At 42.3% G+C, this 19353-nt stretch overlaps 1 protein-coding gene across 1 annotated transcript in view; it reads left to right on the top strand.

The window, feature by feature from the left end:
- The first annotated feature begins 2723 nt into the window (after positions 1-2723).
- The window catches only part of xpo4 (exportin 4), a 55251-nt gene continuing 38621 nt past the window's right edge, over positions 2724-19353 (top strand). The window contains exons 1-7 of the mRNA XM_031873931.1: positions 2724-2816; positions 4478-4583; positions 4843-4984; positions 5731-5869; positions 7715-7831; positions 7930-8083; positions 18306-18418. Coding sequence (XP_031729791.1) covers positions 2724-2816; positions 4478-4583; positions 4843-4984; positions 5731-5869; positions 7715-7831; positions 7930-8083; positions 18306-18418 — 864 coding nt within the window. The remainder of the gene's footprint in view (positions 2817-4477; positions 4584-4842; positions 4985-5730; positions 5870-7714; positions 7832-7929; positions 8084-18305; positions 18419-19353) is intronic.

Below are 19353 nucleotides of genomic sequence, written 5' to 3'. Positions count from 1 at the left end.
ATTATTATTATTATTATTATTATTATTATTATTATATTGCCTGTTTTTTCCTTTTGTTGTGGCTTAAATGTGTTGGGTTTTGAAAGTAATGTGCCTTTAAGGAGACGATGGTGAGGATGATGAGGATGATGAGGATCAGTGGTAGAACATGGATGGTTGAGACTCTTCACCTCCTGCGGGCCGGGCTGGTCCTGGACGCTGGAGAGGAAGAGGAAGAGGAGGAAATAGAAGGAAGATCTTTCTCTGTTTTAAAATGGTTGAACAAAGGGTTATTGTTTGGTGCATTGTCTTTATTTATCCCAAATGACCACATGTTTGAGTGTTGTGTCACGTTTGTCACCTTGTTGCTTATTGACAATCAATAACTGAACACCAAACTGTTCCAACAGTATTCTGAGTTTAAAGTAATTCTCTGATGCAGACGGAGAAACGTGAGGATCTGATTTGTTACAGAATATTTTTTTATTTTATTTTGCCTGACAATGTATTGAGTTTGTTTTTCTGTAAATGTGCCTTTTGTTCTAAAGCGAGCAGCAAAATCTTAAAGTCTTGTTTTCATCATCTACAGACCTCTTTTACCTGTTTTTAATATTTATCTGAGGAAGTTGTTCCACATCCACACACCGGCTTTGTTTACACCAACAATCATCTTATTCTCGTCACTAACTCACGTTATAGGAATAATATTAATATTCTAAACTTTATTGAAGCCTGAAGAGATCATCCAGGTTTCCCTCATTCGTCATAAAGATTTAAATTAGTTGATTTAATCTTCAGATCTTTAAAACTGAGTTTCTCCACAAAGATTCACTCAAAAGCACCATTTTTAATCTTGTTTATTTTTAAGCAGATATCTGCGTATAAGTTTCATGGAAATAATAGTTCATCATTAAAATAAAACGGTAATAGATAAAAGAAATCTTAGTCGACTATATAGTTGCATTGATGGATTTATTCGCATAGATACAAAAAACAAACATGCAATCACGACACATTTTTATGTTGTTTGTGTTTTAAAGGAGGTTAATAAACCAGCATCCTGCATGTGAACAAAGCCGATGTTGCCCGTGAGCTTCCCAGATAAACCAGTCTGCTCCAGAGCAGGATCCATTGTGGGTGAAGTGCCTTGCTCAAGGGCTGCACGGTTGAGATTAAGGCAGACTGGCGTTACTCTTCCCCGTCAGGGTTTTCTGTCGTAATGTTTCTTTAAAAACAAAGCTTTAAAAGGAGAGCGTGATGCGTTTCCTGTTTCTACGGTTTGACCGACAATCTTCACCGACTTGATCTCTGGTTTCTTCTCAGTACTCGTGTACTCGTGTGTTTTCTTTTTCATTTTGTATTTCTACTCTGAGGAGCCTCTTGTCGTCTCCTTGATGTACGATACAACTCTGTTACTCTTGAATTTATATTTATACAGATATACATATTTTTTCTATCTTTTATCCCCCCCTAAAACCACCATGTCTACGCAGTATTATCGATGATGTAATGTGGACGGCTCTCTCTGTTTTTTACATTCATGTATGAACTGAGAACTTGTAAAAATGCTTTCACATCCTCGTGTGTAAAATGTATAAATTAAATTAACCAGCTTGGACTCGTGCTTTTATTTCACTGCGTTGAAGGCGTCTGTGTTTGTCTTCCGGATCATTTTTAACTGTTATATTTCAGATTAACTGATATTAAATTTGATCCTTTTCACACACTTTTGGTAAAATTGAGCTCATATAAAAAAATCAGTTTGCTATTTAAATTAAATGTAATTAATACAACGCAGGATTTAAATTCTGTGTCGTGACCGACAAGATGTAAATAAAAATGATTAATAAATAAGGAGGAATGAGAGAGATCAGGGATTGATAATAAATAATTACTTATACGATAAATAAATTAATTACACCAACAGTGTCTTACTATTGTTGATGGAAACATGAACTCAAAAGTCTATTCTTAAATTAACAAAAAAGAACTCCACTATATTTTACTTATTTAAGAAAAAGCAACAGAAGCAAAGCGTAAAACTGTTATAAGTCTTGCATTCAATTTTACATTAATGACAGTACGGAAATAATATCAGTATAAGTAATCGCTACTCAAAATGACCACTTTTGTATTAATACTAATTTATTACCATGAAGGTGACATTTATAGTTGCAGCTGGTTGCGTCTGAGCTGTTTTGATTTAAATATAATCACATCTACTAACTCTTGTATGTAAAATTGTATTTCTACAAAGTACAGCTGTAAGTACTCAGATATTTTAAGTAAGTATTAATACCACAGTGTATACATACTATGTTATAAATATAAATAAACGAATCAATTATATATATCAATTGGTTTATTTATATTTTGCATTAATAATTAATCTGCAAAGTAAGTAGTAACTAATATTTTAACTAATATTGCCAATTAAATGCATTGGAGTAAGAAGTACAATATTTGTCTCAGATATAAATTAGTGGAGTTTGGAGAAATTGAAAATACTCAAGTAAAGTACAAGTACCTCAACATTGTATACAAGTACAGTAACTTTAGTTGAGTATATGCAATTACTGTTCTCGTCATATTTTTGTATTTATGCTAAATAAGGAGTTAAATCAGAAACCCTGATTTGATATTTCATAACTCTGTCTCCACGTTAGAAGTTGACGGGCTGAACCCGGGCTCGAACCACCGCCTGGGTACCAAGCCGCGCTGTAATCCCACAATGCAGAGCGCGCATGGCGCGTCATTGGAGAGGGACGACGATGATGGCGGCGGTCGGTGCACCAGAAGTGATCACACAGCTGGAAAGCGCTGCCAAAGTTTTAATGGTGAGATATTTCACGTATTTTCTCGCCATGATGGCGGAGGGCGGGACGTTTGTGTTGACTTCGTGTCGCGTGGAGTTTAACGGTCGGAGGCTCGCGACTACTCCCAAGTTGTTTTTCATAGTGTGTTCAGATTTACCGGAGAAACGGTGTGTTACTGTCTCCTCATCCCGCATAAAACCCCAAATATTCCCCCCATTTTGTCTTCCGTCTTTCCTAAAACCCCACCGTCATCATCACAGTAACAACACATCACGCTCTCAACGTGGCTCCAGAAACTTCAGCGGCTCGCGCTCAGCCGTTAAGTTTTGATTCGGAGTTGATCTCGCGCTCAGCCGTTAAGTTTTGGTTCCACTCTGTGTGGAGCTCGCGCTCAGCCGTTAATTCACAGCCGGTTGTAGCTTTAGCTCATTATGTACCTCCTATACAAACACCATCTTTACGTCCAACGGTTGCCTCTCTCTCTCTCTCTCTCTCTCTCTCCCCCGCCCACCCCCCCCCCCCCCCCCCCCCTCCTCCTCTCCCAGCCTCCATTGGAGTAAATAACTGACCACACTCGGCTAAGAGCAAGTGGCTAACCACCATGTGTGCATGTCACGACTCTGTGATACATTAGCTAGCTACAGCATCGTCCTTTCTGCCATTTAGCTCTCCCCTTGTGTGTTTTATATTTTAACTGCCTCTGTTTTTAAATATAATCCTTCACGTGACATGTTTCTACCTTCATGTTAGCGAGCAGGTGTCTCGTGAATAGACGGTTAGCATGGCTGTAGGTGTTGTGGATCATAATGTATACTGTGTGTTTTAGTGTCTGGGTTAACAAGGAACACATGCAAGAGGAATTTGACATGTGAAGTTGTCTCTTTAGTGTAGTTTATACACAATAATGTACAGGAAGATGGAGGTTGACATACAGCTGTAAACAAGGTAAACAAAGCTAAGCAGAGAGAGGTAAACATGAACTAGTATGAACACATACTGTAGGTCTATGTGTTGTTGGTCATTGCTGCTTTTTATAAACATCGAACAAAAAGTTCGGAAATTAGTATTTGGTAGATTATTTCTCTGTTGTAACAATGCTTCTTGGCAATGAATTTTATACTGTTGGAAAGCCTGTTTAGTTACCTTTCAAACGGTGCCCCATTTGTAAGGAACATGCGTTTCTGGGATGAGCAGCACAGCTGAGTATGTGGGTTGCGCCCATGAAAAATTTGCCAAATCTTTTCTGCCGGTGTCGGCAACACCTGCACTGGAACCTGAACATGTGGAGGAACGTTATGTTCAGCGATGAGTCCAGATTCTGTCTAAGGAAGTTGGATCGTAGGGTCAAAGTGTGGAGAAGACGGGGAGAACGCTATGCTGATTGCTGCACCGATAGAGTAACACCTTTTGGTGGAGGCAGTGTGATGGTGTGGGGCGGCATCTCCATCACTGGAAAAATGAGGCTTGTACTTTCTTTGCCTAAACATACTGTTTTCTTGGACAAGTTACACAATGTAATGTCTTATTATGTCTAAGTTTATTAGTGCACGTTTAATCCATCTCTCATTGAATAAAATATCATATTCCTGCAAACAGCATCTTAAAAATCACAAACATAAGAAATGAGAAGACAGAAAATGGTAGAAATAAACCCGAGTGTAAAAGATGCATTTTGTTTGCAGGCACCGCCGTCCATGGTCAGCACAGAACAGAGGCAGCATGCTGAACACATATTCCTCTCCTTCAGGAAGTCCAAGTCCCCTTTTGCCATCTGCAAGCACATCTTAGGTAACTATTGACATCATCATTTAAGCCATAATTACAACCCTTTAAATGTTTGTTTACATAATGCCACTGTTATGGGAGAAAAAACAACACAAATATGTAAATAGTTCCTGCACTAAATGCTCGAGGGATTAGATCTGTTCACAGTCTGGGATATATCCATGATTTGCACCAAACACTGTAATACAGCAGCAAAGTTTTCCCATTATAAACACAACATCTAAATGCACAAAGCAATGAATTTAAACCCACTCCCCCACAGAGACCAGTAAGGTGGACTATGTGCTGTTCCAGGCAGCCACGGCCGTCATGGAGGCCGTGGTGCGGGAGTGGATCCTGCTGGAGAAGACCAGCATCGAGTCTCTCCGGGCGTTCCTCCTCACCTACGTCCTGCAGAGACCCAAGTAAGAAAGGGGGAGGGGCATAAGTACACCTGAGAGTGTATGAAAGGTGTGAGGTTTATAATGAGAACACTGATAGACCTCTTCTCTAACTAACACAGTTCCTGAAATGCTCCACAGTCCTTTTCTTGGAAAATTGAATGGGATTTAAAAAAAAAAAAAATGTAACTTTAATGCTCAAAATGGGTTGGACAGTTGCATCAGCTGGTCTTCATATTATGGGAAGTCGAAGCTGATGCTCATAATGATCTGTTTCTTCTTGTGTCCACTGGTTAAAAACACCACAGTAGAAGAAACGAGTCAGAGTCTCTGCAGTGACGGGTTAACAAAACTGTTCAACAAACAAACGAGCGAGAGGGATTTATGTTCATTATTGTTTGAGTAGATAAACACACAAATGCAATAAATGTAACTTTTCCACCTGATGCAGGCCAAAGACAAGAAGCTGCAGCTGTGATTGAAGCCTCAGACACAACATTTAGTAACAGTAGACCAGCAAGTCAAGTGTTCTGAGAGGTGGAATCACTGTTTTTATGAATGGAGTCTGGTGTGTTTGTAGAGATCATAGATAACGGCTTCAGTCCCCTCAGAAAGGTCTGTGTGACAGCAAGATAAAGAGGTGAAAACATTCTGATATTGATTATTTTAAGAGTTTAAAATACATCCACAGCTGAACATTACTTTGCTCCATCTACTGTAGTAAGACACTGAGTATCCCATAATAAGCAGCCCCCCCCGTCTCCCTCCAGCCTCCAGAAGTACGTCCGTGAGCAGATCCTTCTGGCCGTGGCGGTCATCGTGAAGAGAGGCTCTCTGGACAAAAGCATCAACTGTAAAAGCGTCTTTCACGAGGTCGGACAGCTCATCAGCAGCGGGAACACCACCGTGGTGAGAGAGACGTGTATCAGAGCACAATGTGATCTATTACACGTTACAATAAAACAAATAACCCATCGCTGTTTATTTATACATCATTTAAATATCCTCCTCAATGTCAAAGCTCAGCACAGGAGCATGAAGTTCTTAATGATATTTATGAGTGGTAGAAGTACCTCTACACAAGTACTGTACTTAAATACTGATTTGAGGTACTTGTTTTATTATTTGTGTATTTATTTTTTCTACTTGATTGCAATTCAGAAGGAAATATTTAGCTTTCCTTTTTTCACCTTTTTTTGTAAAACTACTTTAACAGGAGTTTGTGTCAAAGCTGCTCTATTATAACACACCAGGCGTCTCCTCCTCATCCAGTAGGGGGCAGTGTTTGATCTGTTTACTGAAGTGAACTAGAACAGTGCTACTGTGAGGGCTGAGAGATGCACAAGAACCAGACATTATTTACTTTTTAAAGTTTTTCTTATTACCTTGTTTATTCCCTTTCTTTTCTTTCCTATTTCCTTGCTTTCTTTGACTTTACTTATATACTTTCTTTCTTTCATTTCTCTCTTTTTATTTACTTACTTGCTGTCTTAGTTGCTTAATCACTTCCTTCCTTGTTCCCAAGGGAATTTTAGGCCTCCAGTTGCTTATACGACACACTAAAAATCCCTGACACACACGTCACTGGTTACTAGTTCATCTCTAGCGGCTTGTGAGTAACACATGTAGCTCCTGTTCCATGATGATTTCTATAAACCTTTATCCTTTTCAGGACGAGCTCTGCCCTTCTACCAACTGTTTCATGATAATCAATAGTTCCTGTGATCAGGTTGTAATTCAAAATAATGGATGTCGAAAATATATCTATATCGTCTCCCAATTCCATACAGTACACAATACACAGTGTACTCTCTAGTGTACTTTTATCCTCACAAAAGAAACCAAATGTTTCTGTTCCAAAGATGTTTGAGAGCTTCACTCAGCTTTTCTCTCCAATAAAACCACAACTTAGTTTAATGTTTTGCAGCTGCTCTGTTTACTTTATGTGCTGCAAGAAATCAAGCTGCATAATGACTGAATTGTTTTTCAGTAAACTCACTTTTAATTTTGTTGTTCTTCCAGCGCGAAACACACACACACACACATCATTTCTCTATTTCGTGCCTCCTCCTCCTCCTACTTATGACCCGAAAATCAATCTCAGAAAGAAGAATGTCTCGATTCCGAAAATGCATCTGGAGGAGAGAGGAGGCTTGCAGAAAGAGCTGAGGATGCACAGGTGCATCCTTTGCTGAAGTCTTATTGACACCCGTGATGTACCTCTCATTCTACGGACGTCCCTTTAAAATGACAGATGTCTTATTTAGTTAAATCTCCTTCCTTCTCCTCCTCGCCTCCTCTGCTCGCATCTCAAGTGGGAGGGACTAGGAGGCGACGACTGCGACTGTATATAAGAAGTGAGCGTAGACCTGTCAATCAGTGTGTAGCCCCGCCCTAAAGCATCCCCTGCTTTATGGTCTGTGTGACTCTAAATGGACCATAATGTACTAAATGAACATGCTGTATTGAAGAAGACTTGAAACTAGAGATTGAGACCATAAACTCATGTTTACAATGTTTACTGAGGTAATAAATCAAGAGAGAAGTAGAGTCATTTTCTCATAGATTTCTATACAACCAGAGTATACGGCTCTGGTAGCGGCAGCGACCTGTCAATCACAGCCCGGGCGAGGAAAGGAACCAAGGATGTACAAACTGAGAAATGAGAAGTCTTCCTCCGTGAAGCCTCCTTCGCTCCCTCTGTGTAACTCCCCGTGTAACCTCTGACCTCTGTGTGATCACTCTGTGCTGCAGCAAACGCTGGCCTGCTCCATCCTGACCGCTCTGCTCAGCGAGTTCTCCAGCTCCAGTAAGACCAGCAGCATCGGCCTCAGCATGGAGTTTCACGGCAGCTGCAAGCGTCTCTTCCAGGTTTGCCCTCTCACCTCACCTCACCTCACCTCACCTCCTGTCACGTAGTTTCACGTTTTAATGCTTTGATGCCTCAGTTAATTCTCCTTCTCCTCCAGGAGGACGGCCTGCTGCAGATCTTCATGTTGACCATGGAGGTGCTGCAGGAGTTCAGCTGCAGAGAAAACCTCAACGCCCAGATGTCGTCCGTCTTCCAGCGCTACCTGGCTCTGGCCAACCAGGTGCTCTGCTGGAACTTCCTGCCACCCAATCATATCCTTTCTTTGTCCGAGGTTGACGGGGAGTCTTAACACCTGGAGAGGTCAGGATGATATATATATTTAACGTTTTTTAGATCTTTACTCATGATTGGATACCTACATGTGCAGTTTCTGGGTTTCCATTTCACATTTTTTGTTCTAAAAAACACATGTGTCAGAGTAATTACTCCTAGTTGGAGGATATAATCTTAAAACTCAGATAATCCCAGTAGTTCTGATGTTTGTAGTTTTAGCCATCAACTTTCATTGGTTTGAGATTTTATTCATTCATTTAACTGCTGAAATCTGCCAACATGACGCTGAAGCAACAAAGGCAGACAGATTTTCCAACCACATTATCTAAACAACTTGTTTAGAAGTTGCTGAACATAAAGGATTTATAATTTATCATTGCATTTATGATAAAACAATGAAGAATAAGGACAAATAAATAGAATTAAAACGGCAGAATGAGACGAGATAAAACTTGTTGGAATGTCCTCCAAATTGTAGCGTTTTGTGTGTTCGTCCACGTATTTAATAATTAACGTTATTTATATCGCTCAATTATGCATGAAATGCAAACACAATGTGCTCAACATAGAAGAAGATAATCATAACATTTATGATAAACATAGGAAAATATCAAAGAAAATTAAATTGAAACAGCAGCGATAAAACAACCATCAGATTAAAAACATGTCATCAGATTTATTTAGAAAGTGTCATCAGATTTGTGTGAATATATATTTATTAGTGTGTGTGTGTGTGTGTGTGTGTGTGTGTGTGTGTGTGTGTGTGTGTGCGTGTGTGTGTGTGTGTGGCTCTACAAACATGTGATACCCAGGAATGCATATCTGACCATCAGTTTTGCTTTGTAGTGTGAGGCACTCATCCATATTATCTTTACAGTTGGCCGCATTGTTGAGCGAACTTAGGCACTTAGTGTGAGTGTGTGTACACGGTCCAGCCTCATTACATTACTATCCCGACCAGCCTGGCATCCTCTCTGCCTGTCTGAGGGGATCTGGAGTGGCGCTCTGCTGCCAGCCAGAGCCATGTATCACTTTCAAAGAGGTGTGTGTGTGTGTGTGTGTGTGTGTGTGTGTGTGTGCACCCCCCCGCCTTGGCTTGTTCAGGCTCCCCTTGGTATGCCTGGCATGCTCGGTTTAGTGTGTGTGTTCACAAAGATGCACTTTTAAGTCCTCTCTTTGTGTGTGTGTGTGTGTTTACAGTAGATGAAGCCACCAGAGTGGCTCCTCTGCATGTGATGGTTGAAGCAGGATACGGAATATTTAATCTTTAATTCATTTATAAATTGATATAATCTCCGTCACTAAATGCAGCAGTTCTTATTATCTCCTTAAATTTTATATATATATATATATTCATTCACAATTTTTGGTCATATTTTCACAGTTTTGTTGCATTAATGATTTTCAAGTGTGTCTGTGTGCAACCTGAAGATGCTTGAGTTGATTTAAATGAGGTGAAGCATCAATAGCTGGATCGGTCATTCATAAAATGAGGCCTCAGGCTGCTGGTTGTCTGGAAATAGAGCCGTCGTTCTCCGGTGTCTTGATGTTGAGTGTCTAAAGAAACACAAATCCTCAAATCAAGTGGCGTCCTCCTTTAAAATCCAGTGTGTGAGTGAGTGAGTGAGTGAGTGTTTGTGCGTCTGGGCTGTTGTTGAAAAGGAGAACACGTTGATGAAGGCCGCTGGGAGGCCTGAATGAGTGTGGACGCCTGTCTGCGAGTGTCACAACACGGCTGTGCGATGTGGGCGTGCATCGGGGGGCCACACACACACACGCAAGCCTTTTTACAACAAGGCGTTCCTCCCGAGCGGCATGCGTGTCATCTGTCCTCGCCGCCGTCTGAACCCTGGTGTCATCTGGCGGAGGCACGCTCCCCGGGCGTCGGTACGACACCGTGTCACTCCACACCGGGCTTGACTCGGCTCGGGGTCGCGGTCGGGCCTCGAGGCCGCAGCGGCAGTCAGGTGCTGTAAATGGCTGTCGGGGATGACGGCTAGATCACCCTCCAAACCCCAGTCCGCATGTCTGAGTCCTCTTTGTGCTGTTGAGACGTGTTTCAGGGAAATCTCTAAATGTATCTTGTGTTGCCATAAAAGCCAGTTGTGCATTTTGATTCCTCCCTTCACCAAGTGATGAATGTGTAGCTTCAGATTACTAAAACTCAGTTATTTCAGATTAAAGCGTGGCTTTCCCCGCCTCCTCCACAGAGGCTCCATTAGAAGTCAAATACTTAGTTCATTTTGAGCGAGACGTAATAAAAGCGGCATTAACGTGTCCGAGCAACAATCACCTCTTCAATCAGGAGTTATTCTGGTGCTGAAGAGACGACAGCCTCACGCCGGCTCCGTATTCTCATTAGCTGTGCTCAGGTCAGCGTGTAGGCAGCGTGGCCCTCGGGTTAAGGTCGGGATTGTGAGTGTAAGCTGATGCTGGGTGTTTGCCTCGGCCCTGACCCGTACGCAGAATCCTCAGCCTCTGCTGTCTAAACATAAAGATGCACATTCAGCTGTTTCACCGAGTTCTGTGTGATTTATTTGAGACATTTTCTTATTTTGCAATGACTCGCAAAAGTCGTTTTTTCCCACTTTAATGTTATTTCTGAAACAACAAAATAAAGCAAATCAGGAAATCAACATATACATCTGGTCAAATTAATATGTAGATTTTCTTGTAATGTTTTTCCATCATAGATATACATATATCCTTAACAAAGACAAAAGATATAAATTATTATTATTGTAAAATAAATTAAACAAAACATAAAACACACTGTACTCTTTAAAAACGTCTTTTTATTACATGTATAAAAAGTACGTCGTTGCTCTTCATCAGAAAACAAAAGGACTATTTTTGGACATGAAAGATTAGTTCTCTAAAACGTATAAGCAGTAACTAAGTACCTTCACTCAAGTACTGTACTTCAGTACAATTCTGAGGTACTTGTACTCGACTTTTTCCATTTTCTGCTACATCTGAAAAGGGAATATTGTTTTTTTTACTTTACTACAGTTATCTGACATTAAGTTACTTTGCAGATTTAAATGAACACAAAATGTAAGTCAACTAATACCTTTATTATTATTATTATTATTATTATTATTATTATTAATATAGATGAAGTTACCCAGCGGTCTGAAGTAGTTAAAATGAGCTCCATCTTGTTTGTTTTGATGCTACTCTAGTACTTTCAGTGAGTAACGGTGTGGAAGCTTCTTGTTCGTTCTCTTCTGTGTTCCTGCAGTGATTCAAACTCGTCTCGTCATTGTTATGCCGATGACACCCAGCTGGTCTTGTCATTTCCCCCCGGGGACACTCAAGTGGAGGCACGCATCGCTCCGTGCTTGGCTGACATCTCGAAGTGGATGAGGACACACCACCTCAAGCTCAACCTGGACAAAACCGAGCTACTGTTCCTCCCGGGGAAGGGTTGCCCGCACCGAGACCTGTCCATCACCATTGATGATACCGTGGTGACGCCAACTCGGACTGCGAGAAACTTGGGTGTGACCCTGGATGACCAACTGTCGTCCTCATCAAACATTGCATCGGTTACACGCTCCTGCAGATTCCTGCTCTACAACATCAGGAGGATTCACTTCCTCACTGATGAGACGGCGCAGGTGCTAATCCTACTACTGCAACTCACTACTTGCCGGAGCCCCGGCGTCGGCCATCAGACCTCTGGAGGTTGTCCAGAAAGCTGCAGCTCGCCTGGTGTTCAATCGCCCCAAGTTCTCCCACACAACTTGCCTTCTCCGTTCTCTACACTGGCTACCTGTAAGAGCCCGCATCCAGTTTAAGACTCTGGTGCTAGCCTACAGGGCAGTGACAGGAACAGCTCCTTCCTATCTCCAGGCCATGGTCAAGCCCTACACCCTGGCCCGACCACTTCGCTCTGCTACCTCGGGGCGACTGGTTGCCCCATCGCTCAGAGGTCCCTGCGGCCGATCGACCCGGTCGCGGCTGTTTTCTGTCCTGGCCCCACAGTGGTGGAATGAACTCCCCACTGACGTCAGGACGGCAGAGTCGCGGCCCATCTTTCAGCGCAGGCTGAAAACTCAGCTCTTCAAGAAGGCCTACCCTTCCGCTTAGCACTTCCTTAGCATCTATTGTATTCATACTAGCTTATTGCACTTATTGTTTTTATATTAGTTTGTGGCACTTATTGCATTCGTTTGTTTCTGCACTGTACGTTGGCTCTGGTTTATGCTCTTAGATGCTTGTTTGAGGAAAGGACATGCACTTATTACTTCTGGTGACTAGTTGTTCTCTCGAAAACCGATGTTGAATACACTTATTGTAAGTCGCTTTGGATAAAAGCGTCTGCTAAATGACTGTAATGTAATGTAATGTCTCACAGAAGATGCAGTGCATGCTTCTAATGTAGATTAAATAGAGAAGAAGACAAAGAGCTCTTATGAGCAGTAACCATCGTGGAGCAAAAAAAGACAAAAACACAGACTTGCAGATTAGCGTTTTAGATTGATATTATTTGCCATATTCTTAATTTCCCCTCTACTATGGGCTTATATCTCTTCTTAGACCTCGTAATGCAGCATGTTACTGAAATAATAAAAGTTGTCGGGCTGGTATGCAGTGTATAGATTCAACACACAATACCCTGAGGTCTGAGTCGCCACCTTCATCCACAACTTATCACGTTGTGAGCACGGTGGGGTAATTGATATCGAGTCTTGATTTGATTCAGTGGTGTGAGGATTAATGACATCTGCTGTCTGAACAGATGGGGTTGAACAGTAGACGGTAGGAGGAGGTATTCCTGGACTGTTATTTCACATGGCGAGGCTGCAGAGCAGACTTACAGCAGGATATATCACTTAAACCCCACCACGCGCCATAGCATAGCGCTGCTCGCGGCGGCGGCTGGCAGGCGGCTCGGCCCGTCTTCTTGCGCCGCGAGCTCCGTCCTCAAGTCGGGAGGATCAGCCCGTAATGAATAAAGGATACAGGAGAAGCTCGCTAATCCGCAACCCCTCGGGCACGCAGGGCGCTCGGACCGGCGTAATGTTGAGATCGCTGAGATTGTCCACTTAAAAGCGGTCATGAAGATACTGTCGCGTAGATCTGTGCGGTGTCTGCAAATTGTTCATTGTAAGAGGAGATGGGAATGTGAGGAGGGATTTGATTTGTTGCACAGGAGCTTAATGAGCTATAAACTAGACCACGGCTGTTGTGAAATTCAGCCCATTTATTACTGATCACATTGCATAAGTTAAACATTTGTAAACCGTGCTGTTGAATATGCTTTTCTTTTACTGGTCCAAGCATCTATTGGGCTCCTTTAATCATGGAGAATTAAAAATGTATGAGACACTAAAAGAGACAATAGAACATATAGAAAGGAGCAGAAGAGCAAGACAACACATTTAAAACTGTGTGTTGCTTTTAATTCTTTTCACTTGATGTATAGAATAAACTACAAGTTAAGGAGCTGAAACGTGCAAACACAGGTTTTTAAGTCATGCTTTGACTCTAGCGATGATGTCGGTTCATTTAGTTTCAGACTGAAATATCTCAAACATTTGATGAATAGTCGTGATAGTTCATGTCCCCCAGAGGATGAATCGTAGAGGCTTCAGTAATCCCCTGACTTCTCCTCTAGCACCAGCATGAGGCTGACATAAACTAACTTCATTTTCCCCAAACTCATCGGGCCTCGAGCAAGAATCACTGGTCCGATCAGAGTCGTTCTTGAGTGGCATGTACGCGTGATTTAGGAGAACTTTCAACAATTTTCACATATTTGGAATTGGGTTGGAGTTGGTGGTGTCTTTAGTCTCGTTCACATAAAGTTTGGGACAAAGAGACACAAATCCAATCTGTTGATCTTTAATTTATAGCTACTCCACTTTTGTCAGCATGTGGTAACACAATAAACAAACAACACAAAGATGACAAGATCAAAATGTCGCCGTTGACGTATTGTGATGTCTTCGTGGTCAGAGAGGGGCTCAGCCCACATTTGCTGCTCTGCTGTCATGTGGTTGGTTTATGCACAGCGTGTTATGCTGAATTACAGCCCATGAAGGAAAGAATTATGGCTGTTTATTGCAACCCCCTCATGCTTTGAAGTGGAGATCTGTACGTCGACGCGCACTACCTGGGCTACGGTTCACATGCAAGCAGAGCCATAAATACTGGACGTCTGTCAGTGCAAAAATGTTGTCTGGCTTCAGCCAATAGAACAGAATCAGGCAGGAAATTACAGTTGAAATGCTGGTTGTTTCTCTGCCAAAGTAACTGGCAGTAACTACCAGCAGCCGTCTTGTTGACTGGTGACTGGTGTTAATTAGGTTATTATTACAATGTGTGTTTATGTGCTTGTGTGTGCATTTGCCTGCAAATTTGGCAACCGCACGGTGGGAACTAAGCGAGTCTTGTTGAATGTGCGTCTGTCCGGCGGAAAATTGACGTGTCACGTTAGTTATTCTGGAGCCTGCTGGAAGGGTTGAGATAGTAGCAGGTGATGTCTTTTAAAAACCCACCAAACCCCTCAGCCACATGTCCTCGTCACTCCGCGCACATTACTCATCCTGGAGGCATGTACGCAACGCACACATCACACGCATCACACACATCACACACAGATCTTTTTTCCAGCGGAGCAAGTTGTAAATTCACTTGTCAACTCAGCAACTTGGATTTTCTTTCATATCTCAAGAGCTTAAAGTGAACACTGAAACAACCGGGAGAATCAGTTTCATACTTTCATTTTAGAGTTGTTTTAAATCAGGATTTCTTTGCCATGTTAATCATGTATGTGTTTATTTTAAACACAGAGAAACACACAACCAACATCAAAGCCTTCATGTTTTCAGTGCGTCTTTAATGCAACAGTAGATAATCTCCACACTAACCTGAGCTAAGCCTGACAACGTAAATCACATGACCATCAACAGATTGCTGCTGGACACAAGAATTGTCGCAAAGTTTGCCTCCTGCGCTTGTACACAATATTAACGTTATAAAATACAAACTGCACAACAGCTGCCAGCGTAGACGACACGGTCAGAAACCCTGTAATACGTTCTCCATCTTGAAATGAAGCGCTGGTATAAAAAGCCCTCAATATGTACGCCCTAAAGCATCCCCTGCTTTATGGTCTGTTTGACTCTCAATGGACCATCATTTACTAAAGGAACATCATGCTGTATTGAAGAAGACTTGAGACTAGAGATTGAGACCATACATAATGTGGATAATGTCTTTTATTCTGTAGTGTGATTTGATTCGTAAAGTCTTACAGATGACTTGTATTCTTCATGTTCTTCTAGACAAATAAAACCATTCAGAGAAGATCAGTTTAACATATTTTACATCATGAAATCGGTCTTATAGATTCTCTCTTCTGTCCAGTTTTCCCTCCTGATTCAGAGCGTTTCAGTCTTCGTGGTGTCGCGATCCGTCGGACGTGTGCGTCCGACTGTGTGAAATAGTCCAGAGTAGCCGTGTAGTTATCATTCCTGAGGTCTCTGGTGAGTTTTGTCTCAGTCATTCGATCTGTAGGAGGGTTTGTCCGACCTCTGGTCCCTCCCCGCCGAGACGGCCTCCCGGCTGCAGGACTCCGTCTAGAGAGAGTCGCTCTACGTCCTTGTGTAGATGCACACACACACTTCTATTTAACCGGGTTCATTTTAAGATGGTTCTCAAGAGAGACGGGAAAGTTAAAGGACCAAGAGAACTTAGAAGCCAGTAAAGAAGCAGAATTTCATGAAGTGGAAATAAATAAATGACTAAAAGAGAACCCAGGACCTCTTCAGATCATGAGTAATAGTTAAAGCAATAAATAGGATCTTAGTCACATTGCAGAACCTTCCTTCATCCTTCTTCTTCCTTCTGTATAGAAAGGTTCAGATAGAGGTCTTCTGCCTCACCACCACTATTTTTAACAAGGCCTGAAAGCCAATCATTGGACACACACACAGTCTCTTAGACAGGTGCCAACTTTTGTGCCGAAAAGCGTGGTGTGTGTGTGTGTGTGCGTGTGTGTGTGTGTGTGTGTGTGTGTGTGTGTATGAGTGAGTGAGAGAGGGGAGTGACTGTGGGCTGCTGTCGGGAGGAATGCTTTTGACCTCTCCGGCCTCGGCCGCCGTTGGGCTTTGATCAAACATTCCTCTGGAAGTTTCCTGCGTTGTGCCGTCACCGGGCAGAGACGGAGGTTTGATGTGGAAGAAGAGTCATTTATTGTTTGATTTATGTTTTATTCTTTTTACAAGCTTAAGAAGAAAACATTTGCAGAGTATACTCAAAACAAACCGAAACCAAAGACATTATTGGTTCTAATACTTCCACCTAATCTCCATGAAGGATGTTAAACCGCTGCTTTTTATTCTATTACAATCAATACTTCAAGCTGAAGTGACGTTTTACTTACTATATTTAGTTAAAGTATCTCTAGACTATATTAAAAATAATAAAAGAGAATAAACTGTAGACAGAGTTGTGGTTATGATTGTGTGAGTTACTGAAATACAAACTAAGAAAAAATGATCCGTCACTGGTCAGCCGTTGTAAACATTGTTCAAACCCACATTTATTTTTATTGGATATCCCAAAGTCTCCAAATACGTCATGTAGAAATCTAGAGAAACATAAAAGTAGTTCAAGTTCTTTTTTTTTATTGTTTATTGATTTGTGCTCCTGCAGATTTGAATAAAATTAATATTTAAAAAAGGGAAAAATAAGTGGAACAAAAAACCTGTTTAGGATCTAAGACCTGAAATAGTGCAGCAGCTAAAATACAGGAACATAATAAAATATATATAAAGTTAAATATAATACTGTGGTAGCCTGACGAGTATTAGTGAAATGTATAAAGTGTAACCTTCAAACTTAAAGGGTAGTGAAGTGATGTGTAACATCTAAAATGTTTCCCTATTGATGTAAAAGTGAGTTAGAGCAGAAACGATGAATGCTTAGTAGAGTTATTGTTTCTCTCTCTCCACTCTGTGAAGATCTTTTTTATTCAGGAGGAAGTTGCTCCGTTTTAGGATTTATTCTCTATGAAAGCTGTGTTATGTGTTGTAATTTAGAAATGCACAAACTATAGATTTATACTTGTCTTTTATATTTAGAACTGCGCTTTCTGTTCTCCAACACTGACTCTCCTCTCTCCATCTCTCACTCGCGCTGTGTCACATGACCCGATAACAAACACAAAGGTAAACAAAAGTATTTCTCCGGAGGCTTCTTTCCATAAAGTTCTCGGACACCGATCAGAACTATCCGAGTCTGTCGGTGGCAACAACGAGCTCTTTTAGTGGACGTTCACTGCAGCGTTCTTCCTCAATACTGTAATTCAGATACGTGAGGAGAGAGTGGGCTTCTGAGACGCTTTGGTGTGAGCAGAGAGAGGAGCCTCGTTAGGGAGAGGGGAAGTTAATGTGGGGGATTCTTGATGACTTCAGGAAAACGCATGATGTGGGTGTGTTTTTAGGACGGGAAGTGGTGTGTGTGTGTGTGTGTGTGTGTGTGTGTGTGTGTGTGTGTGTGTGTGTGTGTGTGTGTGTGTGTGTGTGTGTGTGCGCGCGCAAAGAGACTTAAATCAGATGAAAGTGAGTTATTTTTGCAGGAAGACAACATATTTTTAGACAAAAGAGGAGAGTGTGTGATAGAAGTGTTTGGAGTCTTGTTTCGGTCTTTGCAAAGCCGTCCGGAGGAGAGACGAAGCCATTGGCCGAGGAGGGAGGGTCTAAGTACAACAAGGAGTCTGTAGGACGTCTTGTGGACGGAGAGCCTCGATTGGCTGCAGCCAGAGAGAGAGAGAGTGTGTGTGTGTGTGTGTGATCCTGTAAGGAAGCAGAGGGGAGAAATCCGAGTGTGCACAAGGAAAAGGGGAGGTGAAGAAGAGGACGAGTCGGAGGGTAAAGATTGGAGCGAGGAGACGAGGACAAGAGGGTGGGAAAGAGGTTTTCTTTGTGGCAGATGAAGAGCTGACGAGGGAGAAGGAGAACAAAGGAAGCAAGGGAGGGAGGGTGAGAAAATTCAAACTGACAGGATTAATGAGAGGGAGTAACAAGTGAGTAGTTCTCTACTGCCAAACCAAAGACACACCAGAAATACCCATTGAGAGGGAGCGCAGTGACAGGAGCTGGTGTTTTTAGTGTGTGCCGCTCCTCCTCCTCTTCTTCCTCCTCCTCTCAATGCTGTTGTTGGCCTTAACTGCCGGCGGGTCACTGGGGCGCCACTACATCGCCATGTTCGAGGCCTCGCAGAACGTCACGCTCAAGCCTACGGAGAGCTGGAGGGAAGCGTTGCTGGACACCCGCGTCATGGACCTCTTCTTCACTGTGAGTATCCCGTCCGTCTCTCCGGAGTCTCTGAACAGACTCATACTTGTTCCGGGTCACATCTGTGTCCTCCTTTCTATTGTCTTTTTAATGGCGTTACCAAATGAACCTGTCAACACCTGCAGATGCACATCATGCTTGACTTTGTCAGTGAATCTGCATCCGTGTGTCTGTGTTCCTCCTTCATTTGTATCCCTCTAGATGTTTATTTATGATAAACACAGTTGCATGTTGGACAAAGAGTGTCTGCAAAGTTAAAATAGGTTAACGTCTTTAAGCTTAATCTGAACTTGTCACAGCGGTTTTAAGTTTGTGTGTTCGCTTCTATTTCCTTTTAACTGGCGTTACCAAAAATGCAAAATCTTTTATATTAAGTTGTTGAAACCTGCAGATGTCAGATGCACTTATTGTTATGGATCTGCTTCCGTCCGTCCGTCCGTCCGTCTCCCATCCATATCTTTCTGTCAGGGAGGTCTCTGTCCTCTTCTACCCTCCTCCTCCTCCTCTCTAGATGGCGGTTTATTTATGATAAACAAAGAGCAAAGACGTCTCACTTGACCTCGTGTTTTTTGGCGCGTGTGAGGTTTTCACTGGTTTTGTGGGTATTTTCTGCGGACGCACCATTAAGCTGATTTATGGGTGCTGTGCAGTGGGGTCGTGTTATTGTGTTTCTGTCCAGAGGACCGCCCGGTGAAGTCACTGTGTATTTTAGTGCCGTGGCTTTGTGTGTTTTAAGAGGCGGCCCACGCTGGCTTACTGACCGGTGTGGGAGGAAGAAGTGTGGAACAAACCGGTCAGTTCAGCATCCATCGCCAGATACTGCTCCACTACTCGGCATGTCTGCTGCCCTGCTGCCAGATACTGCTCCCCCCCTTTAGGCTTTACCTGCCACTACCTGTCTCACTGCACTGCCTCTGTCTGCTCCACTACAGTCC

The sequence above is a fragment of the Anarrhichthys ocellatus genome, unplaced genomic scaffold (assembly GCF_004355925.1).
Source record: "Anarrhichthys ocellatus isolate YVR2014 unplaced genomic scaffold, GSC_Weel_1.0 scaffold77, whole genome shotgun sequence".
NCBI lineage: Eukaryota > Metazoa > Chordata > Actinopteri > Perciformes > Anarhichadidae > Anarrhichthys > Anarrhichthys ocellatus.
The sequence above is the reverse complement of the archived record's forward strand: the minus strand, read 5'-3'. Positions and strand labels throughout refer to the sequence as shown.